The 20,737-nt window shown below is 68.3% G+C and overlaps 5 protein-coding genes across 6 annotated transcripts in view; 2 read left to right on the forward strand and 3 right to left on the reverse strand.

Moving 5' to 3' along the window:
* The window catches only part of DGCR2 (DiGeorge syndrome critical region gene 2), a 29,254-nt gene extending 25,328 nt beyond the window's left edge, over positions 1-3,926 (reverse strand). Inside the window, exons 1-3 of one of the 2 annotated variants that reach the window (XM_060400891.1) lie at positions 3,887-3,926; positions 2,523-3,217; positions 1,658-2,429 (exon numbers count right to left, since the gene is read on the reverse strand). The gene's annotated coding sequence lies outside the window, so the exon portion shown is untranslated. Of the gene's footprint in view, positions 1-1,657; positions 2,430-2,522 lie in introns of both variants that reach the window. The other variant, XM_060400890.1, reaches the window with a different exon arrangement.
* Positions 305-3,083, forward strand: TSSK1B (testis specific serine kinase 1B). Its single transcript, XM_004022926.6, has one exon. The coding sequence runs from the start codon at positions 1,947-1,949 to the stop codon at positions 3,048-3,050; it is 1,104 nt and encodes a 367-aa protein (XP_004022975.2). The 5' UTR covers positions 305-1,946; the 3' UTR covers positions 3,051-3,083.
* Positions 3,927-5,607: 1,681 nt separating the features above from the next.
* TSSK2 (testis specific serine kinase 2) lies at positions 5,608-7,711 on the forward strand. The gene has a single exon (XM_027980280.3). The coding sequence runs from the start codon at positions 6,622-6,624 to the stop codon at positions 7,693-7,695; it is 1,074 nt and encodes a 357-aa protein (XP_027836081.1). The 5' UTR covers positions 5,608-6,621; the 3' UTR covers positions 7,696-7,711.
* Positions 7,712-7,794: 83 nt separating this feature from the next.
* Positions 7,795-15,266, reverse strand: ESS2 (ess-2 splicing factor homolog). Its single transcript, XM_027956913.3, has 10 exons — positions 15,117-15,266; positions 14,071-14,239; positions 13,886-13,987; positions 13,376-13,545; positions 13,173-13,290; positions 12,790-12,923; positions 12,160-12,262; positions 11,188-11,297; positions 9,611-9,726; positions 7,795-9,241 (listed from the first exon to the last, which is right to left on the reverse strand). Exons 1-10 carry the CDS (start codon positions 15,255-15,257, stop codon positions 8,962-8,964), a joined length of 1,443 nt encoding a protein of 480 aa, XP_027812714.1. The 5' UTR covers positions 15,258-15,266; the 3' UTR covers positions 7,795-8,961.
* A 574-nt stretch (positions 15,267-15,840) lies between these two features.
* Positions 15,841-18,806, reverse strand: GSC2 (goosecoid homeobox 2). Its single transcript, XM_027980281.2, has 4 exons — positions 18,559-18,806; positions 18,188-18,441; positions 17,279-17,794; positions 15,841-16,986 (listed from the first exon to the last, which is right to left on the reverse strand). Exons 1-3 carry the CDS (start codon positions 18,800-18,802, stop codon positions 17,690-17,692), a joined length of 603 nt encoding a protein of 200 aa, XP_027836082.2. The 5' UTR covers positions 18,803-18,806; the 3' UTR covers positions 15,841-16,986; positions 17,279-17,689.
* Between the last annotated feature and the right edge of the window lie 1,931 nt (positions 18,807-20,737).

Consider the following 20,737-nt stretch of genomic DNA (forward strand, 5'->3'; position numbering starts at 1 on the left):
GAAGGGCGGGGATCGGGGGCGGGGCCTCCTGGGGGCCTGCCGGAGCAGGAGCTGCGGAGGGGCGGGAGCGGCGCGGGGGCGCGGCTCCGAGGGAGCCCCCGGGCGGGGGCGGAGTTGGGAATCCCTGAGAAGGGCCCTTGCAAGAGTGCGTCCCAAAGTGGCGCTTTAAAGGCCGAACCGCTGCGGTGAGGGGAGAGGAGACCTGGAGAACCTCCGAGGTGGCCCCGGGAGGCGCTTCCGCAGGTGCCGCTTCACCGGCGCGTGCAACTGGAGTGCTGCATACCGACGAGCAAGCAGGCTCGAGGAGGGTCCCGCGCGGAGAGCCGACTGGGACGCCCGGTCCCCTGGAGGGGGGCCCCCTGCACAGTGGGGACCGAGCGGGGCCGGGGGGAGACGCTGGCTCAGCTGCCGCCACAGCAGGCTCTTCCGCACGGAGGGAAGCGTTGGCCGCGCACCTGTCACCGCGGGAGGGGACCCAGCAGATGGAGTACCAGCGAGGGAGGAGCAAGCCCTCCGAAGGACAGACCACCGGCCACCACGCGCAGCAGGCCCGGCCTGGGCGTCAGGGTGGTTAGAGGGTGAAGATGGGAGCGGAGAAAAGAGGGAGGGGAGAGGCGGGGATGGGCGGTGCACCCAGACCGTCAGCAGCTGGCTCCCCAGGAGCAGTCACCCCAAGCCCCTCAGGGCATGATCCTCCTGAGCACCCCAGGATCCCAGCCTGGGACATTCAGGGTCATCTGAGAGAGGCACCGGACTGACCCCAAGGCTCTGCCAGGCCTGCCTGCTCCTGCCCTCCCGCACCATCCCGCCCTCCCCTACAGCAAGGCCCAGAGCAGAGAGGACCCACTCCTGGCAGGAAGCGTGGTTCCCATTCAACACTGCCCTGTTTGCCTGTCCTCAGAGGGCATTTCCGGGAGCAGCTGCTGCTCTCAGAGGAGTCCAGACCCACCTTCTCCCCCACCCCCAGACCTGCCCTTGGAGCCCAGCCAGGGCTACGACAGGGCAGGCCCCCGGGAGGGGCCTCACAGCCAAGGGCAGAGACCCGGTCAGCTGTCCCCAGCAGAGCTGGCCAGAGAAGGTTCAGAGGAGAGCAGCACGGGGCAGTGAAAAGTCCAACCAGACCACGCAGCAGGAAGGCGGAGGGGACCCTTCCTGCCCCAGCCCCCTTCTCAGTCCACCTGCCTGTGTGGACACCGCGGAGGATTTCCAGGGCCACAGGGAGCAGGAGGAGGTCAGGGAGGTTTTCTCCAGCCCCTTTCCTGGGGCAGATGACCTAGGTCACCGCCTTGGTCAAGGTGGCCCTCCGGGCACCACTGTCCCCGGGTTCCAGAAACGACCGTCCCTTCATCCAAGGGCCCATCACCCACTCGGGGTTCTGGACACGGCTCCATGTGGGGGTGGGGAGATCATCCTCTTGTTAAACCCTCGCAGGCAGTCCTCACTTGAGCGTCTCCCGTTTGCTGCTGAGACCTAGATGGTTGGGACGGTTGCCCGGACTTCCAGGGATGCCCTGGGGTGCAGGAAGTCAGCCCATCGCCCCCCTGCCCCCAGCAGCCCCCCTGCCCCAGCAGCCCCCCTGCCCCCAGCAGTCCTGGCTCTGGTGTGGAGGCTTGGGCGAGCCGACACAAGCCGACGCAGTCCCCGCGGCCCCTCCTACCTCGGCCCCCGCGCTCCGCGGGCGTCCGTCTGCTGCAGGGTTCCAAGGTCGAGCGGCTCAGGCTGGAGACCCATTCCGCAGGGCACTTCTTCTTTATGACTTCACCCACTGAAGTCACCCGGGAAACAGTGCCGAACGTTCCACCCCAGAGTCTTGGCCTCTAGGAGGCAGGGACGGGAGGCCCGGGCATCCCAGAGGACTCTGCCCACAGTGTAGATGAGGACGCGCTGGCTCATGTCCCGCAGGGATGTAGAGGGCAGCCTCAGGGGCACTGGGCGCTCCCGGCACCATGGATGACGCTGCCGTCCTCAAGCGACGAGGCTACATCATGGGGATCAATTTGGGAGAGGGCTCCTATGCCAAGGTCAAGTCCGCCTACTCCGAGCGCCTCAAGTTCAACGTGGCGGTCAAGATCATCGACCGCAGGAGAGCCCCCACCGACTTCCTGGAGAAGTTCCTGCCCCGGGAGATCGAGATCCTGGCCATGCTCAACCACCGCTCCATCATCAAGACCTACGAGATCTTCGAGACGTCCGACGGCAAGGTCTACATCGTGATGGAGCTCGGCGTGCAGGGCGACCTCCTCGAGTTCATCAAGACCCGCGGGGCCCTGCAGGAGGACGATGCGCGCAAGAAGTTCCACCAGCTGTCCTCGGCCGTCAAGTACTGCCACGACCTGGACGTCGTCCACCGCGACCTCAAGTGCGAGAACCTCCTCCTCGACAAGGACTTCAACATCAAGCTGTCCGACTTCGGATTCTCCAAGCGCTGCCTGCGGGACGACAGTGGCCGGCTGACGCTGAGCAAGACCTTCTGCGGGTCGGCGGCGTACGCGGCCCCCGAGGTGCTGCAGGGCATCCCCTACCAGCCCAAGGTGTACGACATCTGGAGCCTGGGCGTGATCCTCTACATCATGGTCTGCGGCTCCATGCCGTACGACGACTCCAACATCAAGAAGATGCTGCGCGTCCAGAAGGAGCACCGCGTCAACTTCCCGCGCTCCAAGCACCTGACGGGCGAGTGCAAGGACCTCATCTACCGCATGCTGCAGCCGGACGTCACCCGGCGCCTGCACATCGACGAGGTCCTCAGCCACTGCTGGGTGCAGCCCAAGGCCCGGGGCCTGTCCTCCGCAGCCGTCAACAAGGAGGGCGAGGGCTCCCGGGCCGCCGAGCCCCCGTGGACCCCCGAACCCAGCTCCGACAAGAAGTCCGCCACCAAGCTGGAGCCCCGGGAAGAGGCACGGCCGGAGCCCCGGACTGAGCCCAGCCCCGAGGAGGAGACTGCGACGGTGCAGGTGTCCCAGCAGTCAGAGGCCGTGGGTCTGCCCAGCGAGCAACCCAGCAAGACCGAGGAGGGGGCGCCCCCGCAGCCTTCAGAGACACATGCCTAGCCCACCTGTTGCGGCCCAGGCGGCCGGCAGGGAATGAGGCCGAGCTCAGGGCCCCGAGCCCGAGCTCCAGAGAGGCCGCGGGACCAGCCGAGAAGGAAGAGGGTCCCAGATGTGCCGCTATTTTCGTCAGTTTCTTCCCCTCCCTTTGAATTTGGTAACTCACGTGGCTAAAGAAGCAATAAATCACTATATTATTGCAGCCCCCGAGGTCGCTGTGTGTGCCCTGCTGGCTTCGGTCACCCGGGGAGAGGACCCTGCACCCCCGTGGCCCCCTCCGTGGGCCACACCGCACTTCACCTCCCGCCGGGGAAAGAGCCCCATGTATCCAGCGCTGACGATGGACTCAGGCCCTGGACTGGGGACAGCCGAGTGAGGAAGAAACTGCTTCAAACGCGGGGCCCACAAGTGCCAAGCTGGGCAGGGAGGCGGCGCGGCGGCTGCAGGCCGGGAGGTCGGGGTGGGCATTCGGGGCCCTCAACCACCCCCGAGGCTGCCTGCCTGTGGGGGCCTCCCTCGGGGCCCCTCCCCTCCTCCTGGCCTGGCTCCAGGGTCTGCCCCACACCCAGCCAGCACCCCGCTCCCCGCAGCGCCCGGAGCATCCCCGCCGGGCCCACCCCGAGGCCTGCGTGTCCCCCAGTCATTGAGCAGGGCCTCCTGCTCCTCTCTGGTCCCAGCTAGCTGTCCCGGGGCGACGCTCCCGCCAGCGTGGGTGAGCGGGTGCTGGCAAGCAGGAGTAGCAGGCCTCCTCTCACGCGTGGCCGGGGTGTCCACGGGGGGAGCAGGCCTGCAGGGGCACCGCTGGCCACGGGAGGCCCCACCCACCAAGCGGCCCTCACCTGGCTGCGTGCGGCCGCCACTTCCTCTTCCGATCTGCCTGTGCCCGGACACGCATGCACCTGTGGGTCTGACACGCCAAGGAAATGGGGCCTGCAGACACGGCCCCTCCTCCTGCCCCTGCCGGCGTCCGGAAGGGCCCTGCCCCCACCCAGCCCCTTCAGAGCTACAGCCACGCACCCCTGGGCGTCACAGTGTGGCCACCGCCTGGACCCCATCCCCGTGTTTCTGTCACCTCCCACGGTAGCCGAGGCCCCCCTCCTGCACCCAGTCCGGCTCTGCTGCCTGCAGCAAGGATCTCCACGCCTGGCCCCTAAAGTCCTCCTAGGTCTGGCCTCCTCCTGGCTGCCCGGCAGCTCGCCGTGGACCCCAGCCCTGCTGGTGGACCGGTCCCTGAGCCCCTGCCCACCTCTCCAGGCTCCGCTGAGGGGCCGCAGCCTCCACACACGAAGCCTCTGGCGGCCACTGCCCGGACAGGCAGGCGAGGGCCCAAGATGGAGCAGTCCTGGGGGTGGGGTCACAAGCCTGCACCGTGGGGGAGCGGGATTCCAGGGTGCACAGGGCCAGCGCGGATGCATTCGCCCCAGGAGGCTTGCAAACTCCCCCTCGGGTCAGCAGTGATCATGGGGGCCTGGGGGCAAGGCTGCGGGGAGGGGCCTCGGGAAGGAGCAAAAGCTGTGTGTTTCCCAGGCGGGGGCACAGGTCAGAGGGGGCGGGTGGCCACCTGAACCCACCCAGCGCGGAGCAGGCCCCACTGCGAGGCCTTCCCGAGGTGGCCTGGGGCACGGTCGATCCTTTGAGCCGCCCCACTGCCCCAGACAGGCTCAGCCCCCGCAGCGATCCCCGGGACCCTCGGTGGGGCCTCTGGGCCAGCCGTGCGCCTCCCGCCCCGCACGCTCTCACCACCTGGCCCTGCAGACCCTCAGTGGCACCTCTGTCCCCATCCTCCACGGGGTCTGACCTCAGCCCTCAGCCTCCGCGAGTCCACAGCTGTGTGTGCCCGCCACGGCCCAGCCACAGGGCACTCACACCCTGGGTGATGCTGAGCCACCTTGGGCCCTGGGAAGGCAGGGCCCACTCCGGTCACCCGGGGCCTGAGGCCAACCCTCAAAGCTCCAAGGGCAGCGTCCCAGAGCCTGCGGTCTGGCACTCATAGGCCTGCAGCCAGGAGCACCCTGAAGCCCGTCCAGTCTGACCCCGCCCCGGGGGCTCCGGCAGTCCAGCACGCACGTTCTGGGCAGGGCCCCTGCGGCTCGCCCGAGTCTGCAGGCCTGACGTCCCTGGAGAACCAGAGGCCACAGCGTCCTGGGCGAGGGAGGGCGTGGGGAGCAGGCACCGCAGCAAAGGGCAACCCCAACAGAGTCCTGGGGGCGAGGGAGACAGGCAGGGAGGGCGCCTGGCCTGGGGGGCCTCGCGGCTGGCCCCTCTATAGTTCCACTGGTTCCTACCGAAGCCCCCAGGAGACTGCAGGCATCGGGCAGGTCCCTGCCGCTGGCCTCGGGGCCCGGCTGCCCTGCCCGGGGCCTTCCGCATGGACCTCCTGCAGGGAGCTCTGTGCGCCCGCCCGGGCGTGTGTGCGTGCTCCCCTCCCAGCAGCTGGCGAGCCCCGCTGAACCCCGGCACGGGGCTTCTGGGTCACCGCCACCCACCCAGACACAGGACGCCCCCTCCTCCGAGCACCCGTCCTGGAGACAGGCCGCGAGGGCGCGTGAACACGACTTGCGCCCACAGGGGCCTCGGCGCCCGGGCAAGAACAGAGCAGGCGGACGCCGTTTCCAGATGCAGAGACAGTCTAAGGCGCGAAGGTGGCACGCCTGCCCAGGATCCCGGTGCTCACAGAGGCCCAAGTGACGGAATTCAGGGCGCCCTCCCCAGCCCCCAGCCCCCGCCTCGGGCCCCGCCCACTGTGTGCACGCCCCACCGGCCTGCCCCCGCCAGCCGCCTGTTGCCCGGTCACAGGCTCTGGCCGCCCTTGGCTACGTGCTCCCGCAGGACCTGTCTTAAAGCGGGGCTCGGTCCCAGCGGCTCCTGCAGCCCCCGCCCCCCGCCCCTCTCCTCCACGTCCCGACCCCCGCCCCTCTCCTCCACGTCCCGACCCCGGTGCCGGGGCCCATCCATTCCCACAACGCCCACCTCCCCCAGGCCCTTCCCTGCCTGCACCTCAACTCTTCTTGCCCTCGGAACGCCAGCCCACCAGGGCTCCAGGCCACGGGGCTGGGCACTCACAGAGTCCGAGCTGCCCTCCACCCTAGCCAGCCACCTTCGTCCCCCGGGATCCAGGCGGCCCCTCCCAGGCCCGGCCCAGAGGTGGTGCTCATCCCACCTCAAGGCAGTGGCGGGGAGGCAGCCCTCCCTGGAGGGACAGGATCCGCTGCAGGGGCCTGGCACGCTGGCTGGACCTGGGCGGCCCCAGCCTGACTCAGCCCAGGGTGGCACGGCGAGCCCGCAGCAGTCCTGGGCGCCGGCTTCCTCTCTTCCGGCGGGCCGCAGGGCTCTGCCAGCCCAGTCAGCCTTCCAGGGCTCCGGGGCCCGTCCCCCACCCAGTTCCCACCCTGGGCAGCCTGGCTTTGTGACTTCACAGGCTGAAGTCACGCGGGGACAATGCTGGGCGTTCCACACCTCCAGGTGCAGGCCCAGCCTGGCCAGACGGCTCCCCGCAGCGCAGTCGAGGACGATGTCCGCTGGCCCGCGTGGGGGGGGGATGTAGAGGGCGGCGGCGCGGGCCGCTCCGGGCGCCATGGACGATGCCGCGGTCCTGAGGAAGAAGGGCTACATCGTGGGCATCAACCTGGGAAAGGGCTCCTATGCCAAGGTCAAGTCCGCCTACTCCGAGCGCCTCAAGTTCAACGTGGCGGTCAAGATCATCGACCGCAGGAAGACGCCCGCCGACTTCGTGGAGAGGTTCCTGCCCCGGGAGATGGACATCCTGGCGACCGTCAACCACCGCTCCATCATCAAGACCTACGAGATCTTCGAGACGTCCGACGGCCGCATCTACATTGTGATGGAGCTCGGCGTGCAGGGTGACCTCCTCGAGTTCATCAAGTGCCGGGGGGCCCTGCACGAGGACGTGGCACGCAGGATGTTCCGGCAGCTGTCCTCGGCCGTCAAGTACTGCCACGACCTGGACGTCGTCCACCGCGACCTCAAGTGCGAGAACCTCCTCCTCGACAAGGACTTCAACATCAAGCTGTCCGACTTCGGATTCTCCAAGCGCTGCCTGCGGGACGGCAGTGGCCGGCTGACGCTGAGCAAGACCTTCTGCGGGTCGGCGGCGTACGCGGCCCCCGAGGTGCTGCAGGGCATCCCCTACCAGCCCAAGGTGTACGACATCTGGAGCCTGGGCGTGATCCTCTACATCATGGTCTGCGGCTCCATGCCGTACGACGACTCCGACGTCAAGAAGATGCTGCGCATCCAGAAGGAGCACCGCGTGGACTTCCCGCGCTCCAAGCACCTGACGGGCGAGTGCAAGGACCTCATCTACCGGATCCTGCAGCCGGATGTCACCCGGCGCCTGCACATCGACGAGATCCTCAGCCATGCGTGGCTGCAGCCCCCCAAGCCCAAGGCCATGCCCTCCGCCTCCTTCAAGCGGGAGGGCGAGGGCAAGTACCGGGCTGACTGCAAGCTGGACCCGCGGCCTGAGCACCGGCCCGACCACAAACTGGGGGCCAAGACCCAGCACCGGCTGCTCGTGGTGCCCGAGACCGAGGACCGTGTGGAGGAGCGGCTGGCCGAAGCCTCCAGGGGCAAGGACCCCCACGTCTCCGGGGCCGAGGTGGGGAAGGCAAGCACCGAGCGGTGCTGAGGGCCCGGGGGGCATGCGTGGCGCCGCGCGGCCCCGGGGGCTGAGTGGGCGGTAGGAGCCGAAGAAGCCACAGGTGCAAGAACGAGTAAAGTCCGTCAATTAAACCGCTATTTTGATTACGTTCTATTAGCTTCCTTCCACTTAGTAGCAGAGACCTTAAACCCTGACCACCAAATAAACCACAGTGAACAGCAGAGAGGTGCGCGGAGTCTTTTTCTCTGGGACTCAGCACCCACTCCCTGCGGCCAGGGGGCTCCGGGGAGCCGGCCTTGTGGGCATGGAGTCCGCGGCCTCCCACCAGGCCCCCGCTGCCCTCCCACCCCGCTCGCGCCCCTCAGGCAGCCCGTCCTCAACGCCCGCCCGCCCTTTGGCCCTTCAGAACTTCTGGCGGCCCCCCTCCCGCCCCCTGCTCTGCCTCTCACTCGGGCCCCCCCAGACCTCCAACCCCACTTTCTGGGGCTCTCTCAGGCCCACGCCCACCCTTCCCTACTGGGACGAAGCATTAAAAGCAGCCCTTTCCTGACCCCATGGCCCCAGCCCCGCGCCCTTGGTGCCCAGCCAGGGCTCAACGTGGAGGAGCGCAGACCAGCTGGACCCCAGGGAGTCCGAGGGCGGCCTGCTGGGGCCTGACTGCTCCCAGCATGACGGGCTCCAGTCTAAGCGGACCCCATGTGACCCCATGCTGCCTCTCTGAGCACGACCTGACCCCACCTGAGGCTTAAAGAGCCCGCCAGGACCCAGCCCACTTCCTGGGGAGCTGGCCCCAGCAGAGGAGCGAGGGGGCGGGGTCAGCCCTGCCCCGGCTGGAAGTCAGGCGCTCAGGAGGTGACGGCTGAGGCCACTGGGAAGGGCCTCCCGCAGGCCTGGCCTGGCCAGGGAGCCTGTGGACCTGCAGGCCTGATGGCTGAGGGCTCTGACCCCCGAGGGGAACGGAAGTAGGGGTCACAGGGAAACGAGGGGCCGACTCAGCTTGGAAGGCAGGCCCCCTGCCTCGTTGGCGCCACTGGATGCCACGCAGGAAAGCCTGGACACCCCAGCCGCCGAGGTTACCGCCCAGCGGCCCTGAGCGGGCGACGCAGACACAAGGGTGGCCTTGGGGCAGAGAGGCAGCCCTGTCTGGCCAGAGGCTCTCTTTAGTGACAGGTAGAGCGGGCAGGGTTCTACAGAACAGGGTGTCGGCCGGGCAGGCCCAGCACCCCGGAAAGCCGGAGTCCCGTGCTGGGCGGAGAGCTGCCCTGCAGGTTCTGTGGAGCTCCGGGACCAGCCTTAGAAGAAGTCTGAGGCCTTGCGCCGGGCAGGGAGCTGTAGCAAGTTGTCCGTGATGCAGGCTGGGTCCTGGCTGAGCGGGGTGCGTGTCGCCGAGCCGGGGGCTGGTGTGCTCGTCGGGGTCTGGGGCCCGCTGGCCGGGGTTTTGAGGTGGCTGGCGCGGGCGGGGGACGGGGTGTAGCTGGCCCGCAGGGCTCGGTCCGTGTACTTGCTGGCCGTCCTGCTCACCAGGCGCTGCAGGGCTGGGGACATGGCGGGGCTCAGGCCCTTGGGGGTGAGGCTGCAGTGGGGAAGGCGTGGCAAGAGGCAGGGTCAGGCCTGCCTGGCAGCAGGCCCCTCAGTCCCTGGGAAGATGCCTGGGGGACACGCGCATGTTCTACGCTGGGATCCTGAACGGCCGCGCCCTGGGCCGTGGGGCTGCAGGGGACCCTGACCGTCTCCAAGTGGGGCGATGACCCTGACTCCATAGGCGGATGGGAGCTACGGGGGACAAGGCGTAAAGACGTTCCCTAGAAACGCGCAAAAAGGGGGGCTAGGCACGTGTGAGGGGCACTGCAGACGCAGTGGCAAGGGCCCAGCCCAAAGCTGCAGCCACGGGCCCAGCCCCCGGTGCCGAGCGTGCGGCCACAGCGCGAGGCCCGCCCCTCACCTGGCCAGGTTCTCCGTCACCCTCCGCAGGGCCTCCTGCTTCTTGGCCCGGTTCTTGGCGGCGGCCTCATTGGCCATCTTCAGGCCCAGCCGCTCCCTGCGGCCTGGCTCCAGGATCTAGAGGATGGCAGACCAGGCTCGTCGCGGGGCGTCAGCCTCCCCAGCCCCAGCCCCCTGAGCGGCCCACTCCCGGGCCGGGTTCTCGTGAAGCCGGCACTGCCCAGCCAGGCGCTGGGAGCCCCGTCCAGGAAAGGGCCTGTTCAGTCTGCTTCCCCACGGCCAGCAGCTGCCAACGGCACCTGCGTTTCTTCAAGGAGCTTCAAGGGCCGCGTCCTGGCCCGAATCCCCACCGGCCTCGGGCTCCTCTTTCGCTGGCACAGCGTGCTGGCTGCGTCAGCGCATCACGCACCCTCCCGCCGCCTGGGGGTCGGCCTGCAGTTGGACCTGGACGGCTCCTGCTGCGCTGAGAGGCGCCAGGGCCCAGCGCCCACACCCTCTGCTGATGTGTGCACACCCCTTTCCTGCCTCCCTGGCGTGCCGGCCCGAGGCTCAGGCTCGCTGTCTCGACGCTCAGCGTTCTCGTCTCCCTTGAACCTGTCCTGCGATGCACTGAGCACCTGGCTGCTCCTGTCTCCACACGACCGTGAGGAGAGGGCTCCGGGGCCCCCTGGCCCCGGACCCGCCTGGGACCCGGCATTGGGCTCGGTCCTGACCCGCTGGCCATGGGGGCGAGCTCTAGCGCCTCAGGGCACACAGCGGTGCCCCAGGCTAAGTACCTCGCGGGCGAGGGGGACCACTGCTATACGGGCGAGCACACGCTCCCCGGCCCCTGGCCCACAGCTCCCTGCTCCTAGAGCTGCTGCTGTGATGTCTGCCGCCACCGTGACTGTGTCTCCGCACCTCACCGGGCGCTGCCAGCCCGAGGGGACCCCGACCTGCTCTGGTTCTTTGGGGCCTCGGAGCAGGTGAAGTGACCCTGGACCCTTCGGCCCCAACAGTGCCCCCAAGCTCCGGGGGCCTCCCCCACAAACCACGCGCGACCAGGCACCCGCCTTCCCAGAGCCACGTGGGCCCGACCAGCCACTTGCTGGCACCTTCCTGGGCCTCCCATCCCCAGAAACCACCTGCCACTCTGCTCCCCTGCCTACCTGGCCCACAGAGAGTCTCCCTTGTAAGTGTCCAGCCTCGGGAGCCCCCCCTGACTGCTCCTGGGACCTTGACCAGGGCCTGGCCTGGGTCCCCGGGGACCAAGTGCTCAGCCGGGCCGCCTCCCCGGACGCTGGGGATTCGGGGCTCCTCCCCGGCCGCAGGCTGCAGCACACGGGGAAGCTCCTGGCCCGAGACCCCCGTCTCTGAACGGCCCCGTCCTGTGGGCCTGCAGGCTCACAGGGGCCACAGCGGCGCCCAACCCGACCCAAGCCCCGCCCACGGCGGTCCTCAGTGGAGGCCCAGATGCCACAAGCAACCACGGCGCCCGCCCCAGCGTAAGCCCCGTCCGCCATGCACAGCCATGGGAACGCAGCAGACCCCGTGTCCACCCGTGCGACCCCCACCGTGACCCCCACCGTGCTGACCCACCTTGAAGGCTGGCCCCGGCGTCCTGTCCACGTAGGGCGTGTCTGACCCTTCCACCCTCAACGGCGTGTTCTCGACTTCCCCCCAGGTCATCAGCGGGGACTCGTTCACACCTGCACGAGGAGCGCCCACAGCCGCCTCAGGCCAGGGGCCACCAAGGCGGGCCTGGCCCCCTCCTTCCCAGGGCGGGGCCCCGGGTGCGTCCGGCAGTGAGAGGGTCCACGTGGCCGGCCCAGAGCCTGGCCTGCCGGGCTGAGCCTGATGGAGGGGCCTCCAGAGCAGCGGGGCTGGGTGCTGGACCCTCAGGCTAGCACAGGGCCAGGGAGCCCCGGGTGACACCCATGGGACCCCGCCCCTAGGAAGGAGATCCGGAGTCCTCCAGGCAAAGCCCTCCACCCCGAGCCTGGCCAGACCATGGTGCCTTCCCAGGCCCGGAAGCCAGCACACGCCCAGGAGGCCGCCCCGAGCCTCGTGACCTCCCTTAGGTACATCAGCCCCGCGTGCCCACTGGCGTGAGACCCTCGGCTGAGGAAGGTCACCAAGACTGACAAGGACCCCCGGCCGACACCCAGCGGGAGCACAGGTGGGCGGCCTAAGAGGCGTGCACGCCCCCAGGGTCCCTCGGCCCCGTCCTGCCCACCTGCAGGGGCCTCACGCAGCTTCCGGCACACTGAGCCTGGCTTCCACACGCGGGGCCACACCAGACGGGGCCCACCCGCTGCCCCCAGCACCACTGCTCACCAAGCCAGGCTGTCCTTCAAGCTCAGGTGAGGCACAGGGACCACCCCGCAGGGCAGCTGGCCCAGCTGGCCCCAGGCGTCTGAGGTTGGGCCCATCTGAGTGCCCAGGGCCCACAGCCCTGCTCACTGCCGGCACTGCACGGATGGGACCCTGGGCCACGGGGTGTGGGCAGGCCCAGGAGAGGCCACGGCCAGCTAGGCAACCCCCCACCCCAGCAGAGGGCGCGTCTCTCACCAGGGGCAGGAGAAGGCGTGGCGACGAATCCGAAGCCGCCCACTCGGGGAGACTCGTGCGGGATGAGCTCCTTGCCGTCCGGACCCACCTTGCCCTGTTTGTGCTGGAGCCGGGGGGAGCTGGGGTCAGGGCCAGGCCGTGCTGTGGGCTGAGGCGCCGACGCTGCGCAAGCCCAGGGCAAGGGAGGACCCCGCTGGCCTGAGAGCCTGTCGGAGCAGCGGTCAAGGGACGCGCCCCAGCCGTCCACGAGGGCCATCCAGACACGTGCCACCTTTGGGGGCCCCGACCTCAGGCCCGGGGCGGGGAGTGGGGCAAGGCATCTGTGAAGACCTCCCAGACAGCACCCCCGCCCCAGCCTCCCCTCCAACCCCGATCACTGAAGTCGCGGCCCTGAACCACTCCCGGGGTTGGCAGCTCTGCAGTCTGCCACCCCAAGAGTCTGGCTCCACGCCACCTCCCTTTTCTCACACCTCTGCCCCACGGGCTGGCACACACTTGACTCACCGGTCTAACCAAGTCAGGCCCTGACTTCAAACCCCCAGAGAGAGAACAGACCCAGCCTCGCCCACGCCGCCGAGCCCTGCTGAGCCCAAGGACGCCTGAGCAGAGAGGTGCTGGCCCGGCCCTCACCTGTGCGTTGAGGGCGGCTGCCTGCTGCAGCTGCGACCTGCTGAGGGCCTGGCTGAAGGGATCCCTGAGGAAGCGGGTGTTCTTATGCACCACCTGCCGCGGCTTCTTGAACAGCTGCTCCTCGTCGGGGACGCCTGGTGGTGACAGCAGAGCCCTTGGCGTCGCGGGAGCAGGCCCAAGGGGGGCGGGCTGGTCCCCTCGGAGCGCAGCCTGGGCGCAGCCAGGGTGGGGTGCACACCCGTGCTGACTCCGCCCACAGACCGCCCTCTCACCCCCCCCATCCCCCGCCGCCGAGAATCAGGGCCCCTGAAGGCCCAGAGCGTAGGAGCAGCAACACCCACCCCAGAGGCCGGTCCACCCCGGAGGCCCTGGCCCACGCTCACCCTCTGGGTAGTACATGAGGGAGTTCTTGGCCTTGTACTTCCAGGTCTCCACTCCAGCCTGGCTGCTCTCGACCGCCTGCTGCTCGGCCGACGGGAGGGCGAGACTGTCCTCCTGCCTCTGTGTCACGGGGGAGCGAGGGTCAGGGCGGCTCCGAGTCCCGGCAGCCCGCCCTGAGAGGGCACCACCGCCCCGCCCCAGGCACCTTCTCAAACTCCTCCTCGGCCTGGTAGAGCCACGCGTGGCGCGCCCGGCCCCTCTCCTTGGCCACCTCCATGATCTCCCGGAAGGACGCGTTGTCCTCACTGGTGTACCGGCTCAGGAAAACGTCCAGGCTGGGCAGGGGCTCCGCCGCCGCCTCTTCCGCAGCCTCTCCTGTCCAGGGTGCCACGGCATGAACGCCACTGTGTGTCCGTTCAGTCCCAGGAACCCTCTGCCTGGCCATGGGTCTGTCTGTGAGACCCCACACCGCCGGACAACACCCCCGGGGGTGAAATCAACACCCCCAAGCCGCCCACCTCCCCATCTACCGGAGGCTGGTGAAGTGTGCGCTCTGGCTCAGGCCAGGATGGGGTGCTGGGCATTAACAGTCACGAGATCACAGTGGGTCCCCTGCGGCACAGTGAGCGGCCGGGAGACGGGGCGCAGGATTTCCAGGGCACAGGCGTCAGGAGCACCCCAGGCGAGCCCACCAGCGCCAAGGCCGCTCACTCACCGTCACCGTCCTCCAGGCCACGGCCCCGGGCCCTGGCCTTGCCGCCCACCATGCTGGGGCCTGTGTGCAGCTCAGGGGTTTCAAACGTGGCTGGCGTGACATCTGGGGGACAGAGGGGGTGGGGTCAGGGGCCTGAAGGATCGGTGCAGCAGGCAGCCACGCCCGGTCCCCGGGACTCCTCTCACAGGGTGGCGGGGGCTCTCGGGAGGCCTTGCCCAGGGCGGAGCCGAACTTGATGGCAATTTGGCGCATCCGCTCCAGGTCTCCATTCTCCTCAGCCTCCAGGTACTCCTTCTGTGCCTGCAGCTTCTCCACGTCGGGAAAGAAGTCCCTCTGGATGACCGTCTGGAGGCCCTGAAAGACAGGTCAGAACACAAGTCAGAGGCTCCATCTGCCTCCCCCGGCCGCTTACCCCACAGGGTGCGTGCTGAGACCGCAACCTCGATCCACCCCAAGATCCCCAGAGCTTGGGAACACTTCCCTCTTTCCTTGTTTTGGCCACGCTGTGCACTTTTGCGATATGGGATCTTAGTTCCCAATCAACGGCTGAACCCGGACCTTCAAAGCCTCCTGTCTCTCTGCTTCACCCTCCTCTGCCGCCTTCGCCTCCACATCAGCTCAACCTACCTGGCTGTTGCACCTTCACCCCGCCCACGGCCTCCGATTTCCAATCCGAGCCTTTCACCCCACCACCAGCACGGGTAGATTCCCGGCTCCAGACCTCCAGCCAGACTCGCCCCTGAGCTGCGCGTCTGCGCGCCCAGCTGTCCACTAAGACCACCTGCCTGCCCAGCCCACTGGCCTCCCAAACCTGAGTGACCGCCTCGCACCTCCTGCGTGGCTGCGGTGGGGCGCTGGCAGGAGGCGCACCCGCTCATCGATGCTGCCACCGTGGCAGCCGGCTTGCGGGGGCCCCCGGCCCTAGCTCCCACCACCACCGCTGCCCAAGAAGGCCTCTCCGCCGCTGTCCAGACCCCTGCGGACCCCCTGACAAAAGCTTGTCTCTCCGGCTCCTCACCGCGTGCACACACCCACCCCTGCGGCCCCCCGACAGCGCGGACAGCTCGCCCGACACTCCGCCAGCTCGGCCCCCGCGTGTCCACACGCCGGGGGCGAAGACTCAGGCTGCCCCACCGCCTCGGGGGGGAGCGCGGCGCGTCGGGACCCGGCGGGGAGCGCGGGGCGGGGAGCGCGGGGCCCGGAAGTCGCGGGCGTCCGCGCCGAACGCTACCTCAATGTACTCCTCTTCGTCCAGGACCCGCTGCCGGCCCGTCGCAGCCCCAGCCTCGCCGGCTGCGCGCTTCCTCCGGGGCCCGGACGCCGCGGGAAGCAGCTGGGAGCGGGCAGGCGGGCCCGGCGACGCCATCGCCATCCCAGCAACGCCCGGGCGGCGCAGGCGCGGCGGGGCGGGGGCGGGGCGCGCGAGGTGCGCAGGCGCCTGATCCAGCCGCCCAATGGGAGAGCCGCGCTTGCCGACGTACTGACGTCACAGCGAGCCCTGCGCCTCATGGGAGCTGTGGTCTTCGTCTCGCCCCGCTCTCGTCTCTACTCTCTGGGCTGTGGACGCCAGAGGGCGCTGTGGTAGGGGCTAGGAGCGTTGTGGCTCCCTCTAACCCTGAAAACTCCAGTTCTGCGGAATCGGAAGGCCTTGAAATTCCACTTTCTCGCAAGAAATCACTATCTGGGCTTCCCTGGTGGCTCAGGTGGTAAAGCGTCTGCCTGCAATGAGGGAGACCCGGGTTCGATCCCTGGTTCGGGAAGATCCCCTGGAGAAGGGAGTGGCAGCCCACTCCAGTATTCTTGCCTGGAGAATTCCATGGACAGAGAGGAGCCTGGTGGGCTACAGTCCACGGAGTCGCAAAGAGTCGGACACGACTGAGCGACTTCACCCTAACCCTAATCACTATGTACACTGCTATGCGATTAACAAAGACACATGCTTCAGAAACGTTGGGTATATCTGAGCTTCAAAGTTTTTATTCAAAGTTTGTGCAAGAAAAGAAATGTCTGGTCTCTAAATGCCGGAGTTGGCTTCCCAGAAAGCTGATCCTTATTGAAATGGACAAGAAAATTGTCTGAGCATTTTCCAGGAACAATCGTTTCTTTCCAAAAGGAGGTTGTAAATTACCGCAAGCAAGTTCTGCCCCAAAAGGATTCAGTACAGTTCAGTGGGGACTCCACGGGATGGCTCCTGCCCTCGTGGAGCTGAGTGTGAGATGCAGACCACCTCACAGACAAACAGCGGGCAGGTGCGAGGAAAATGAATCCCACCCAGGGGGCATCTTACCCACGGGGCATCTACCTAAGGGACGTCTACCTAGGGGACACTCAGGAGACAGTCCCCTGGAAGGAAGCAGTTGCAGACCCAAAGGACGGACAGCACTGCTGCCCATGGGGAAGGGGAGCGCGTGTGCGAAGGACCAGTGGGAGGAGGCCCAGTGCAAGGCACAGCGGGGTGGGCACCCACACTGGAGGGCCAGGCTGCACCGGCCTTGTGGGCCACGAGTCGTGGGTCACAGGTCGTGGGTCACAGCGAGGAGCTTTGTCTTTGCTCTGTGAGCCGTGGGAACCCTGGGAGAGCTGTAGGCAGGGGAGGGGCAGGTTCAGACTTGCGTGCTGGGTTTTATGAGGACGAGTCACAGAGGAATCGGAGTGGGTGCAGGCGGGCCAGCTGGAGGCAGCTGCAGTGGCCAACGCAGGAGGGCACGGTGGTTCTCATCAGGTCGGTGCAAACGAGGCTGGGAGAAGGCGGATTCTGGGATTGTTTGGGGAGGTCATCGCGTGGCCTGGGCTTCATGGGGGGGGGGGCAGGGTGTGTGCAGCCCTGGCTCACGTGCCTGGGACGCCTGGCAAGAGCCGCCGGGGACAGAGTGACTGGGGAAGCCCTGGGCCTCCAAATGGAGCTGTCAGAGGGACCACTGGACACAACCACCCAGCAGAGGGGACAGGCCTGGGGGCAGGCGTGACCGTGGGACGGAGCTGGGACCGGAGGCTGAGGGTGGAAGAGACAGACCAGGGCGCGGATAAGATGAGCGGGAGAGTGTGGGCTCGGCCTCGAGGACACCTGTGTTCCCGGCAGCTGCTGGTGGCTCGCCCGGCAGCTGGAGAGAAAGGAAAAACCAGGAGGGCAGCATGGCGGCTGGTCCCTGGAGCGAAGAGCTCTGATCACAGGTGCCCCACACATTGACAAAAAGCCAGTCAGCCAGCAAGGGCTGGGACCAGGCGGGTGGGGCGTCCCAGCGTGGGGGGAAGCCCCGCAGGCAGGCTGTGCGATCTCCAGGGATGAGGCCAGGAGTCCCGGAGACGGCTGGAAGTGTGCGTCCTGTGTGTGTTGGGGGGGCGAGGGCTGCTGTCCTGGTGGGGACCCCAGCGCCCTGTGCTGTCCAGGCTCACCTGCCTTGGCGCGTCCTGGGAGCCGCAGCCCTGGCTTCTAGACCTTCCATGGAGGGACTGTGCTTCCGGCCAGATGCCGCCCACCCCCACTCCCTGCAGGACCTGCGAGGGGGGCAGAACAAAGTCCCCACGCCAGATGGAGTGGGTGTCAGGTGCCAACTTGGGCACTGAAGCCTTGTCTTCACGTTGTCCTTCACCCTGGGGGCAGGATGGCAGGGAGCACAGCAGACACTCTCCAAGCGGGTGGGGGAGCCTCCCCAGTTGAACTGGCCGGGCCCCACAGGGTGACACAGGCTGCCCGCTGTTATGGAGGCAGACACACCTGCATGGAAACCTCCAGAGTGAGGAATCAAGGACCCCCGTCCCCCGAGAAGCAGCTCCCGGAGGCCAGTGCAGGTAACTCTGGAGCCGTCAGCAGCTCTCCCTCGGGGGCTTCTTGGGTCCGGATAGGAGCCGCGCGGAAGCCGCCGCGCGCTTCTGGTGTCGCCACTTGGCCCGGCGGTTCTTGAACCAGACCTGAGGGGGAGGAGCGCTCAGGCGGGCCCAGCGCAGGCCCAGGTCGCTCGCGGGTCCCAAGTGCACCGGCCGCGTCTTCGGGACGCGAGTGCGGACGGGGGCCTCCGGGCGGCTGCTCCATCGTCTGTCCTCTGCTGCCGAAGGCCCGGGGCCGGAATCCCTTCCCCCGCCTCCGCCGGCCGGTGCCCCTCGAGCAGCCCCGCGCTCTTCTGAGCCCCCCGAATTCCAGGGCGCGGACGCGGGCTGGATTCGTCAGGGGCGGATGGGGTGTTTAAAACTAAGGGAGCCTGACCTCCGCCGCGGCCCCGCCCCGCCGGCCGCCTCTGAGCCCCCGGGCCTCGGCGCCTCCGCCCGCCTCGCAGAGCTGGCTCTCCCGAGGCGGCGGGCACCCACCTCCACGCGCTCCTCGCGCAGGCGGATGCGGCCGGCCAGGCGCTCGCGCGTGCCCACGTCGGGGTACTGGTTTTGCATGAAGAGGGCCTCCAGCGCCCGCAGCTGCTCCTCGCTAAAGATGGTGCGGTGACGCCGCGTGCGCCGCGGCGGGCCCGGAACCCCCGCGCCTGGCTGCGCCCCGGGGCCCCCGGGGGGCGCGACCCAGGGCAAGGGCGCCGCGGGTGCCAGCCTCAGCGGCCACGCCAGCCGCGCGCCTGCGGGGCGAGGGCGCGGTGAGGCGCGGCCGGGGTGCTGGGCTCCCCTCGCCCGGCGCCCTCGCCCCGGGGGCCTCGAGCGCACCCACCCAACCCGCGCGCCCCGAGTGCACTCACCCAGCCGCGCGTCCGTCTCCGGGGGCCCGCGGGGCCCGCAACAACAGCAGCAGGCGCAGCGCGCGGCCTCCGGCGCCCCGGGCTCCCCCGGCTCCGAGGGGCTCTGGCGGTCAGGGGCCGGCGGCGGGCGGGCGGCCCGGGCTAGGGGGCTGCGCTCGGGCAGGCCGGAGAGGATGTGCTCGATGGAGAAGGGGCAGGGGCGCCGGGGTGCCTCGCGGCCCGCCGCGCCCCTCGCCGCCGCCATGCCGCCCGCCCTCCGCCGCCGCCGCCGCCGCGGGAATATATCCGTCGGGGGGCGGGGGCGTCCGCGCCGTAATCCCCGGGCCGGGCGCCGCGTCCACTCGCGCTAATCCCGCCGCGCGGCCAGGAGCGGGCTAATCCCTGGCGGTGGCGGCGGGAGGGGCGGCGGGGAGCCCCCTGTCCCGATCCCTTGCCCCGGACCCGCAAGGCTGGCGGGCGCGCGCAGGGCCGCCCCCACGGCCCGCCGGCCCCGGCCCAGCGGCTGGAGGACACCCCGACCCCGCAGGCCCTGGGTGCCCGGTCCCGTAGCCACAGCGCCCAGGGCTGGTTCTTCGTCCTCTTCCGAGCCCTACAGGGGCGGAGGAGCGAGACTGGAGAAACCCCCCAAACAGCAGTGTCCTGAGGTCCGACCTCAAACGGGGCCCAGCACCCTGGGCAACCCCGCCGGCCGCACTCAGCCCGACTGCCCGCTCCTACTCAGAATCTGGATCTCAACCTCGGGGAGGAGGCCGGGCGCAGGCAGAAAGCTGTCTCTGCCCATCCCCAAACCGGCAGCCCGTGCCTTCGGTTCTCTGCCTTCTCTCCTGGGTGACGGAGCCCGCCGGGCGCTACTGGGGACGCTGCAGAAACGGACTGTCTGCCTCGCTCTGTGTCCCAGAACCCACCCCCGATCCATCACCACCCCCGACGCTCCGCAGAGCCAGGCTTCCCGGGAGCTGACTGGTGCCCACAGCCCCAGTCTTCAGCACCCCTCGGGGCCATTCTGTCCACCGTCGCTGGGGACCGACCCGCACTTTGCCAGATCCCAGGAAGCCTGTCGCACCTCATCTAGGCAGCCTGGGACAGCTGGCCGGGACTTCTGCTTCAGGCCGTCTCCAGACCGCTGAAAAGTCAGCGTGCGGTTCACAGGACAGGGCCGCAGACAGCCTGGCTTCTGCCCCAGCTGCCCCTTCCTGGCTCCCTGAGAGGTGCCTTCAGCTTGACCCACCCTGTACCTCAGTTTCCTGACCTCTGAACAGACACCATTGCGACCTAACTCCCAGATGCTTTGTGGGCTCAACCAGTCACTGTGTGTGAGGTTCGATCCCCGCTGGGCAGGGGCCTCCGAGAACGGAGGTACCGTGAGGGGGCGACACGCAGCCTCCTGCCTCTCCTGCCTCACGCGCCCCTCCTCAAGCTCCCTTGTTGATCCCACTCTGGTGTCAGTGAGGACTCTAGAACTGCAGCCACAGAGCCCGCTGACTCACTGTCGGAGTCCTGACGCAGACTGCCCGGGACTCACTAATCTGGAGACTCCAGGGAGGAGCCACCACCTGAGTGGCCCACCTCATGGTTGCAAGACGGCTGCCACCACCCCCAGACCTCCCATCTCTTCCCGTGTATCTCTTTGGATCACCCTAGAAACGTCTCCCAGCCAACTTCCCTCACAGAACCAACAGATCAGAGAGGTGCCTGGGAGTCAACAACACATCAAAGTCACTTCCCCAAGGATGGGGGCTCCGGGACCAGCGGCCAGGAAGGCTGGGTCCTGGGATTCCTTCAGCCCTCTCCATCCTCACCCTTGGTGACCTCCTACAACCCGGAAGCTTCAGACACCACCTCTGCAGCGAGGACCCCCCAGGTGATACCTCGGGCCTGACAGCTCCCCCTGCTCCAGGCAGCTCCCTAAGCACCTGCTCCATGTCCCATTTCAGGACCAAGGAACATTCAGTCACTGTGCTTGGAAGACACTCAGGATCTCCTGGAAACCTCCGCCCCCTGCCAGTACTCCCCACCTTGATAAATGGGTTACCTACACACCTGCCCACCTGGGTGGACATGCCACCTCTCCACCAGCCCACCGGCCCAGTGTGATGCTCTTCAAACCTATCAGCAAATCCTTGCACGCCTCCCTTCAAGAAGTGAAATCTAATCCCCCTTTTTTGTACGTGCGCCGGCT

Source organism: Ovis aries, chromosome 17 (assembly GCF_016772045.2).
Source record: "Ovis aries strain OAR_USU_Benz2616 breed Rambouillet chromosome 17, ARS-UI_Ramb_v3.0, whole genome shotgun sequence".
NCBI classification, from domain to species: domain Eukaryota; kingdom Metazoa; phylum Chordata; class Mammalia; order Artiodactyla; family Bovidae; genus Ovis; species Ovis aries.

What these genes read in the sequence shown, in the direction of transcription:
- TSSK2 (XM_027980280.3), top strand. Translation starts at nt 6,622, where the DNA reads ATGGACGATGCCGCGGTCCTGAGGAAGAAGGGCTACATCGTGGGCATC.
- TSSK1B (XM_004022926.6), top strand. Translation starts at nt 1,947, where the DNA reads ATGGATGACGCTGCCGTCCTCAAGCGACGAGGCTACATCATGGGGATC.
- ESS2 (XM_027956913.3), bottom strand. Translation starts at nt 15,257, where the DNA reads ATGGCGATGGCGTCGCCGGGCCCGCCTGCCCGCTCCCAGCTGCTTCCC. An exon ending in CCGAGAGCCCCCGCCACCCT is followed by an intron (nt 13,988 to 14,070) that starts GTGAGAGGAGTC and finishes TCTGTCCCCCAG; the next exon opens with ATGTCACGCCAGCCACGTTT. An exon ending in CACGCCTTCTCCTGCCCCTG is followed by an intron (nt 11,298 to 12,159) that starts GTGAGAGACGCG and finishes CTCCTCGTGCAG; the next exon opens with GTGTGAACGAGTCCCCGCTG.
- GSC2 (XM_027980281.2), bottom strand. Translation starts at nt 18,802, where the DNA reads ATGGCGGCGGCGAGGGGCGCGGCGGGCCGCGAGGCACCCCGGCGCCCC. An exon ending in GGAGACGGACGCGCGGCTGG is followed by an intron (nt 18,442 to 18,558) that starts GTGAGTGCACTC and finishes CTCGCCCCGCAG; the next exon opens with GCGCGCGGCTGGCGTGGCCG. An exon ending in TGCGCGAGGAGCGCGTGGAG is followed by an intron (nt 17,795 to 18,187) that starts GTGGGTGCCCGC and finishes CCTCCCCCTCAG; the next exon opens with GTCTGGTTCAAGAACCGCCG.